Source organism: Rhodamnia argentea, chromosome 3 (assembly GCF_020921035.1).
Source record: "Rhodamnia argentea isolate NSW1041297 chromosome 3, ASM2092103v1, whole genome shotgun sequence".
NCBI classification, from domain to species: domain Eukaryota; kingdom Viridiplantae; phylum Streptophyta; class Magnoliopsida; order Myrtales; family Myrtaceae; genus Rhodamnia; species Rhodamnia argentea.
In genome coordinates this window covers 24,763,119-24,773,261 of record NC_063152.1, presented here as the reverse complement: position 1 = coordinate 24,773,261, position 10,143 = coordinate 24,763,119, and the positions used below count along the sequence as shown (strand labels likewise).

At 42.7% G+C, this 10,143-nt stretch overlaps 1 protein-coding gene across 1 annotated transcript; it reads right to left on the bottom strand.

Moving 5' to 3' along the window:
- Nucleotides 1–502: 502 nt before the first annotated feature.
- Nucleotides 503–3,129, bottom strand: LOC115730572 (disease resistance protein RPV1-like). The gene is made up of 3 exons (XM_030661186.1): nt 2,383–3,129; nt 1,781–2,155; nt 503–1,690 (listed from the first exon to the last, which is right to left on the bottom strand). The coding sequence occupies exons 1-3, from the start codon at nt 3,127–3,129 to the stop codon at nt 503–505; spliced, it is 2,310 nt and encodes a 769-aa protein (XP_030517046.1).
- Nucleotides 3,130–10,143: the final 7,014 nt, after the last annotated feature.

The following is a 10,143-nucleotide window of genomic DNA, read 5'->3' as shown; positions in this document are numbered from 1 at the left end:
GAACAAGCTCGGCCTGGGAAGGGACGACAGAGACATTGTCCCTCCTAGTCTATACTCCGTTTTTGTGCTTTCCAGCTTTCGACTAGCATTGCATCCTCGAATTCTTAATTTTAGCCCCAAAATCACGTTAGAAAGTTGGAGAGACGGCACTTATTGAGGGCCTTAGTACATATATAATTCAAAATAGTCAAAAGAAAAAGTGAACATTACAAAAAGAAAGAGTGTTTGTAAATTGTAATCACATCAAATAAGTTGGAAGTTTCAGATTCTTGTAACGTGACAATCAGGCAACTCTTGCAGTTTAAAACAGCCCACAATTTCAAGTATCTGCAACGATTCCGGAACGCCTCGAAGCTCAAACAGCTCCTCACAGTCCTTTAGATGAATTGTCTTGAGCTTATTCAAGTTAAACAGATCAGGCAACATTTGCAGTTTTGAACAGTCCCCAATTTCAAGCATCTCCAGCGATTTTGGAATGCCTCGAATCTCAGACAGATTTCTATTAGTACTTTGGATGAATTTTCTTGAGCTTCTTCAAGTTAGTCAAATCAGGCAACTCCGCCAATGATGGAAGCTCATTGAGCTCCAATGATATCAAATTCTCCAAACCTTCAAGGCCTTGAATCTCCGTTAGCTGGTCACACCTCCTAACTGTCAAATCCGATAGCGATTTCAAATACGAAAGATCCCCCGTTGTCTTCAAACTCGAACTCCGCCAGATCAATAAGGATGACAAATTTGACGGAAGTCTAGGTAGGCATTGCAAATTATCGCAGCCAAGCTTGAGTCGCTTCAGCTGAGAAAGGAAAACGATATCGGACGATAGGGAGGTGATATCAAGACTAGCCAAGTCCAATTCCTCGAGCATGCGTAATCTTCCAATCCACCAACCACTCGGAGCTTCTTCAAGTTTAGGAGGATCTTTGGGCTGATCCAAGTGCAGACTCAATGTTCTCAAATTCAATAGGTTCGAGAGGTCCGGCAACATCTTCATTGAGTACGAATGAAAACTTACAGTGATGAGACTTTCTGGAAGCTGAGGCAATGCCGAAATTCTTGTGGGTTGCAATTTCAAGATTCTCAAAAATTGTAACTTCCCAATATTATCGGGAATTTCTTCAAGAACAACATCCCCCGCCTCTAGCTGTTCGAGCTTCTCCATCATTCCAATGGCGCTAGGTAGTTTTCTTATAAGGCAGTACTTTAACTTTAGAACTTTCAAATTCTTCATACTCCCAATGGATTCAGGTAACTTCTCAATTTTCCTCGTTTCCGATATATCCAACTCAATCAGTGAATTGAGATTTTTGATCGACTTAGGCTCCGCTGCTGATGCTGTGCAACCAATGGAACTGAATTTTTCCAATGATAGACACGAAAACAAGCTGAGAATTTCCAGTTTCCTCATCTTTCTCCATTCAGGGATCTCTTTTATAGATGTAGAGTCCAAAAGAAGTTCCCTTAATGATTCCAGTTCGCCCATCTCATCCGGTAACTTGCGGAGACAAAAACAATCCTTCAAACTTAAGAAGACCAACCTTTTAAGGTGACCGATGGATGGATCAATGTGAACCAACCTCTTACATCCTTCAAGAATCAGCCGCTCTAAATTGACATAAGGGGACAAGTCCGGAGTTTTTCGCAATTTTTCGCATTCAGTCAGGTTTAGGACCTTCAAATCCTTAGCCAACTGAAAAGAAGACAACATATTGCTCTTCTGGTTAAATTAAGATAACCTACAACAAAAGAACTCACATAGATTTTATCTGCGAAACCGTACCTTGATGTGGCTCCATCCATCCCATTTTTCTGTGATTCTACTCCTTGAGAAATCAAGGATTACCAGCTTCCTCAGGGAAAAATGAGTCAATTTAAAAGCCGCAGGCAAGTAATGCCATGAAAGCCATCTCAATTCTGGAAGGATAAATGGGCCGGATGTGGTTTCAAGGAGATTTGACCAATGGTAGTATAGAAAACGACCCACGGGAGTAGGGATGGAGTATGTGTTCCCATTGAAGTCTTCGCTATCCACTTGGAGGAACCTTACATTTAAAAGGCTTGGTAGGCATTCTTTTATCAAGGAGTATTGAAAGAGCTTCTCAAGCTTAAGACATATTGCTTCAATACATCCAATTCCATGAACAACGCCTCCCATCTGCCAAAATAAAAACATGAAAATTTTTTTTTAGAAAAAGCCCTGATTTTCTGCGTTGATATCCTTCAAGGAGAAAGCAATCATATCTTTTCTTCTAACATTGAAAAAGATTGGAAAACCACATATGTAAGTGCAGGGGACATGAATCAACTTTGATAGAATCGAAAACCTACATGAATATGCTGGTGACCAATCTCCTTAAAAAGGAATGAAATTGTACAATTTACCTGAATCCTCTCGAGAACCTCCAATGCTTGTGCTTGAGTCCACACCCATTGTTGCTTCTCTAGTTTCCTCCCACTTCCTTGTTGTATGGAATTTCTTCCAATAGCTCTTAACCAATCATGCATCCACAGTTGGTTATCTTCTCTGATCTTTATCAAAGATCTTTGCTGGAGGATTTGAAGCGATTGTACAGGAAGAAATCTACAACTTTCCCACATGTGAATCACAATTCTTTTATCAAAACCTATGAAGAAACAAGCGACATCAAGAAATATTTTTCTTTGGTCTTCATTTAATGACTCAATGCTGATCATCAGCTTCCTTTGGACATCCTCTTGAGGCAACTCTTCTAACTCCTTTAATATGGTATCCCACTTCTCAATGCTTTTTCCTGACAAAAGAGAACCTATTACCTCGAGAGCTAAAGGAAGACCGCCGCATATATTTAGTGCTCTTTCAGAGTGAGAGATGTATTGCTCTAAGGGATAATCTCTTCTAAACGCATGTTTGCTAAAAAGTTGAAGAGAATGACCAAAATCCATGCCAGTAAGTTCGTAAGTCCCATCAACAAGTGTAGGCCTATCGAGAATCCCTTGGTCTCTGGTCGTAATAATAATCTTACTTCCTTTTCCAAACCAATCACACTTCTGCATGAGCGCATCAAGTTGACTTGTTTTGTCAACATCATCAAGTAGAAGAAGCACTCTTTTATAGCACAACCTTTCCTTGATCAACTTTGTCCCCTCCATTATATTATCAACACGGGTCCATTTTTTTTTAAGGATGTCGGATATGAATTGATTCTGCAAGCACGTCATCTCTGTTTCTCGGATGTTGGTGTTAGATATATTAGGAGTAGGGTTTTTCCTTTAGTATATGTATTTACTTTTATACCCTTCTTTGTATGTATATTTATATCGGCCTTGTGCCTAATTGTAATTGAAGCATTCCATTATTCACTTCTCCAAATCTAACATGGTATCAGAGCTAGGGTTTGCTTTCTTGTGAGTACAGTACACTAATCAATGACTACGGCGGTCCCGCTGTAGCTACTACGATGAGCATCCGATAAAATCTTTTCCTTAAGCTTCTCATCATTAGGGACACATAGACGTCCACGAAACTTCAAGATTCCGTCCTCGGCCACTTGGAATTCAGGTTTCCTCTTAGTTGCATCCATCTCTAGAATTTTCTGAATGTCGGGATCCACCGACTGCAACACCTTAATCTTTATCCGGATCTCTAGTTCAACTCTCAAAGTTGCCAGCAAACTTGAGAGGTGACAAACTTCAAATTTAAACTCTGAATCCCTCAATTCTTCCAATAGGATCCACTCTTTCACCATCAAATGCGCAACGCTTTATTTCCGACTAAGAGCATTAGCTACTTTATTAGCTTTCCCAAGGTGATATAAAATATCACAGTCATAATCCTTCAATAATTCCATCTAATGGCACTGTCTCATATTCAATTCCCTTTGGGAGAATAAATACTTCAAACTACGATGGTCCATATAAATTGGAAACCTTTCTCCCCACGTATAATGCCTCCAAATATTCAATGCAAAAACAATCGCCGCAAGCTCTAAATCATGCGTTGGGTAATTTAGTTCATAAGGCCTCAACTATCGCGATGCATATGCAACTACTCTGCCATGCTGCATCAGGACACATCCTAGTCCCTTTAGCGAAGCATCACTATATATCTCAAATTCTCCAGGACCGGATGGTATCGTCGGAACCGGTGCTATCTTCAATCTATGCTTAAGTTCTTGGAAACTACTCTCGCACCGATCTGTCCATTCAAAGTGAGTTTCCTTTTTCATCAACTCCGTCAACGGAACATCTATCTAATAGAACTTTTCCACAAATCGTCGATAATATCCCACCAAGCCTAGAGAGCTCCGAACCTGCGTGACGGACGTTGGTCTTGGCCAATTCACGACGCTTTCAATCTTCGTCGGGTCTATTGAGATTCCATTCCCAAAGACAATATGTCCAAGAAATGCTACCCGATCGAGCTAAAATTCACACTTGCTAAATTTGGCATAGAGAGTGTGTTCTCTTAAAGTCCGTAGAACGATATCTAGATAGCGTTCATGTTCCTTCAGGCTCTTTGAATACACCAATATATCATCGATAAACACGATGACAAACCGATCCAGAAATTCTCTAAACACCCTATGCATCATGTCCATAAAGGCAGCTAGGGCATTTGTTAGTCCAAACGACGTAATCGTAAACTCGTAGTATTCCTAGTCGGTTGAGCCAAATATCCGATTAGTCCTGATTTATCAAATTACAAAATCGCCCTTGGATATTATGCATATGAGATGAAGAAAATTAATTACGATGAGACCCGTGGGCCCCGCCTCGCTCAAATCAGCCCACCTACCGATCAAACCAGTCAAAATATATATATATATATATATATATATATATATATCTCTCTCTCTCTCTCTCTCTCTCTCTCTCTCTCTCTCGCGCGCGCGCTCGCCTACTCCCTCCCATGTTCACTGCCCGAGCAACCCCCCACACTCATTTCCTCTTCACTGGACGACTACTAATCCTCTCCCTTGGTTGTTTTTGCGCCACCACTGCCTCCGGCCTCTACCACCTCAGCCCCACGCCGTCCCACCTCCTCCGATGACCACCGTTCACCGTCGCGAGACCCCAAACCAGCCCCGGTGAACTTCTACTCTATTTCGGCGTACGTAGACTATTTGGGCTCCTACCGCCCTTGCGGCCACTTCCGACCACCATCGGCCGTCTCGTCTTCATCTAGCCACCAATCCGCCTCCCTCCGACAGCCACCTACCGCCGCAGAGCCATGATTTAGCCCCAGCGCAGCTTCCCCTATTTCGCACCAGGCTACTATCCACCGCCCTCCACCGCGATTAAGCCACGCACACCGCCCTCCGGCTACCCCAAGCCATCGCCCTTGACCCCTTGACGTCCCACGGAGCCATAAGAAGCCGGCCACTGCCCGTAGAGCTCGATTTCAGCCCCGTCCAGGCCTCCCCTATTCTGCCCGAGCTTCTCTTGTTCCGTAGCGGTTCAGCACAGCTACTGTCCCGTAGCTTTCGGCCGTCCGCCGGCGCCATCGCCGCCATCTACAGCTTCCCTAGACACCACCCGACCTTGGCCAAGTTTTCCCCCTACCTTGAACCACCCAAAACCCCCCAAAACAGCTCCAATGCTCATTGTTTGCTCTGTTCTTCCTCTACCGGTTACCGTTCATCGCCGGTAGCAGCTGTTTCGGCCACCAGCCGCCATCCCGAGTCCAGTGCCGCTGTCCCGAGATGTTTCCAAGTCCTTCGGGCCATCTTTGACCAAGTTGGAAGCCCAAAGTCATTGGGTCACGAATCGCCATTAGTTGTCGTCATCGAGCCGGGCCAAATTCGTGTCGCCGCCACTCGAGTTGAAACCACCCGAGCTAATTAAAATTGTGAGTTAGCCCCTAACTCTTGGTTAGGATGCTAATTGCGTTCGAAATTAGATTAATTAGATAATTATGGTGTTTAGATAGATTAATTATGGTCGGGTTAGATAGAAATGTGATTTATGCTAAATGACCATAATTACTTAATAGTAGTCAATTAGCTAGGTTGTCTGTAGCTAATTGGTGAGTAGAATTGGTGGATTTGATTGATTACGTTGGTTGATTGTGAGGGAGCGATAGGTCAGAGACGAGTGCACGATTAGCTATCAATTGAAATTGAAATTGGAATTGGAATTAATAATTGACAGGCTACAATTGACTAATTGATTCATGAATTGTTGGCTTTGAATGCCGGATCCGATCGTTGATTGCCGTGGGGGTCCGATTAGAGGTTAATCGCCCCAAATTGCTTTATTTGTCAGTTCATAAAATTGTGCATTCATGTGACCACATATGAGATCAAATTGCATGGTTTTGCATGAAAATGGCCTTGGGCCAAGTATTTGAATATGCGAGTATGAGCATTCGACCTAATTCCAAGAAATGAACGGACTGGTTGTCGAAGTGCTTGAGTGGTCACATAATGGGATAATTCTGACAACCATTATCTTCTAGTTGATCGGTCCTAGCAATCATTGTCTTCTAGTTGCTAGATGTGCATCGATCATTGTCTTCTAGTTGTACGTTTGCCGGTCGTAGCTTGTGATGGGTTGAAGCCTTTTAAGGATTCCTGTTAGCTCCATGATGTATCGATAATCATTGTTTTACGGTTGGTCGAGCGGAGTCACATGGACTATCAGAAGCCATCGTCGGAAGTAAGGGACGATGCATGATCTTGCCAGGAGAGCACCAACCGACTAATGTGTTGGACCTACGGGTTGATTCCGATAATAAATGGACTACGTGTGGTATCCTATGCATGCAAGTGCTGTGATGCTTTGCCAATGGATTGATTGGTGTAATTGGTTTAACTGTTGAGTTGAATCTGCATCTCATTATGTATGGCCTGGAGGGTAAGCTTGCATGTGGATGAAATATCTGCTTTGTGTTGAGGTGATTGCTTTTTAGGATGTTTGAACGAATCAACGCCCTAACAGGGCTTAGGCGTTGGCTCACCGAGATTAATTTCTCACCCCGTCGTTGTTACTCATTTTCAGAAGGTGATGGAGCCCATGGAAATTAAGGCGATGATTGTTGTATGATTTTTGGGAGTAGATGAGGATTTGACCCTATCTGTCCATATGTCTTTTTGAGGTCCTAGTAAGCCGCTTGAAGAATGGGGTTGTATATGTTTACTGTAGCTCAAGAGGGTTAAGATTCATATGCTCTGGCTTTTGAATGAAATCGTCTTTTGTGAATTGAGTGTAATGATTTTCCTATTATTCTATCCCGCTGATTTTAATTGTCCGGGAGAGTTGCACGTTACGCATGCGCCGTAATTTCGTAGGTCGATAGCCTACATGGGACGCTATCATTCATGACCCGAGACGAGTAAGGTAGGGATGTCTCGAGCTCGAGAGTCGGGGCATGACAGAAATACAGCAATATGATTAAGCATCAAATTAGCCATGTTAGCAAGGGAGTTATAAGCCAAAAGCAGAAATAATGGGCACGGGCACATCATGGGAAGTTATTTAAGAAGATTTAAGGGAGTTACCAGGCAAATGCAAAACCATTGGATGTGAGAAAATTCTAAGAAGTTATTTGAAAAGATTCAAATTTGAATCCATTATGGAAGTTACAAATCAAGAGGGATCATTTGAATGTTGCCGGAAAAACAACGAAGATCATGGGCAAAAGGGAAGTTATTGAAAGCACCAAAATTCAAGATTTGAAAAATATGGGAATAACCGATTGAGTAGTTACAAGGCAAGACAGGATACAAGTAAGCAATGGAGATGAGGAAGAAGAGAGATCAATACAACACCAACAAAGTACACTAATATTTTTCGCAGTTTAACTTTCGTTGCCCTTTACATTCCCCGCACTTTTATGTTCAAGTAGTCAAGTTTGTTTCTTAGTCATTTGCTGATTTTTTAGGAGTATTATAATGTAAACTATAGAAGTTTAATCTCTCGTTGATCTCATAATCCACACTCAATCCATTTACACCCAGCCCATTTCTACACAATTGTCTCGCTAAATGTTGTCATCAGAGTCCTCCTCAATAATTGAGCCACATAACCCGCTTAATAAAAATAGAAGAACAAATTTCGGTGAAGGATATTCCTCGTCACAAAACGATGGAACATTCTTTTATGATTGAACTAGTTTAATTAGATTATTAGGAATTTAGGTAGTTCGATTAGGGCCGGTATAAGTTGGAAACTTGGTTTAGGTTCAATGGCCCTAATTGGTTAAGATAGTCCCGTTAGCTAGGATTACGTAGTTGGTTGGATTGGATTGATCGATTGAATGATTGTGATTGCTTGATCGCAAGCGAGCGATAGGCTAGAGACGAGCGTACGATCGATTGACTAATCGAATCGGTTATTAATGATTTGTCTTTGCATTGAGCTTAAATCCGTATAATTCGAACAAATGTTCATGTTTGAATCGATTGGCTTGTTTGAATTGATTGTATATATATTGATTGTTTGATTAAGTGAATTGATTGACCATAAATTGATTGGATACTTGATTGGGGGTCAATTACCTCATAATACTTGCTAAGTCTAGTCGATAACGTCATGCATTCATATGATCGCATGTAAACCCAAGTTGCATGATTTAGCATGAAAATAGCCGAAGACCGAGTCTTTGAGCACGACCGCATGAGTACCTGGCTATACTTAAAGATTAAAGTGGAATGGTTGTTTGATAAGTTGAATGGTCATATGATGCGACGACGATGCAATACTTGACAAGTTTGTACCGTGCCCGATGAACGAAGCCATACGACTTGTCAATTGCACAACTCTCTATGTGCTACTGGTACAGAATTCATGGATTGTCAGATGCCGGTCGCAATTTGTGATGGACCGATGCTCCTTATTGGAATGTCTATTGCCTAGTTGAGTCTAATGCTTGTAGTTGCCGTCACCGAGAGGATATGGGACGATGCCTGGTCCTGCTAGATAACACTACTAACCGTAGTGTGAACCTCATCAATTGTACGGGTTCAACGTGCTAATCGCACCGATCATCATTAATAATTGGACTGTATGCAATTGTAACTCGTTCGTGGGCGAGTGTGTGCATCTCGGCTACGAAATTTGGTATGGGACGAATTGAGTAGTGCGACGGAAGCACATGTTCGAGTTATCATTGCATTTTGTGTGGTATTCTAGCTAATAAGTTGCATGTGCTTGAGATATCTGCATTATGTGATTGATTAATAGGACGTTCTAGACTAGTTGATGTGATGCCTCGCCCGTGAGTTGATTGATATGACTGTCACATCATGTTTTACATGACGTTATGTATGGCTCCCGACAAGTAAGCTAGCTTGTGACTGAAATATCTATATTCTAATCCCGTGAATATTTAGTAGGGGTTTCGAGCGAATCAATGCCCTAGCCGGATTTAGGCGTTGACTCATTGAGATGTATATCTCACCCCGTTATTAAACATTTTCAGGTTCGAAGTGATGGAGTATAGGTCTCAATTAAAGTAAATGATGAGGGCTATGTTGGTGCAGCCCCTTACCTGGAATAGATATGAGTTGACCCTACCCCGCTCCGAAGTATGGAGCTAAATAGTGTATTGTCCTTATCGGGATAAGAAGAATCTATAAATGAACGGATGCTTTGAGCCGACATGTTTCCTCCTTTTCTATCCCTATGATATGTTATTGTCCGAGAGTATTATACGTCTCGCGTGCATAGTTAATCTTAAGAGTCGGAAGCATGCCTTGGACGTTATCCTTTATGATCCGAGAGACGAAATGGTAAGGATGCTGCGTGCTCCAAGGACAGGGGCATGACACCACCAACTAGATGCTAGGGCCTTTGGCCGAGCGAAAATCGGGAGAGTGTCGAGCCCTCTCCCGCATCTGGGCGGGGTTCGGCAAGCCCCGTCTATATTGAGGGCCGTCGATGGTCGCTGAAGACCGAGCGGGGCTCGCCGACCCTCGCCTTGACTAGGCAACCCCTACCTAGTCTTGAGCGATGGCTAGCAGCTTCCAACTTAGGCGGGGGTCGCCAAACCCCGCCCAAATTCGAGAGAGTGGCCGACTCTAACGCCCTGCTTCCCTTACGAGCACGTACATCCATAACACACCGTAAGTACTATCCCAAGATACTCTTCATGTACGATGAATGAAATGAAACTTGCAAACGAAAAGCGAAAGAAAATAAACCCAACTCCAGTCCATCATCTCG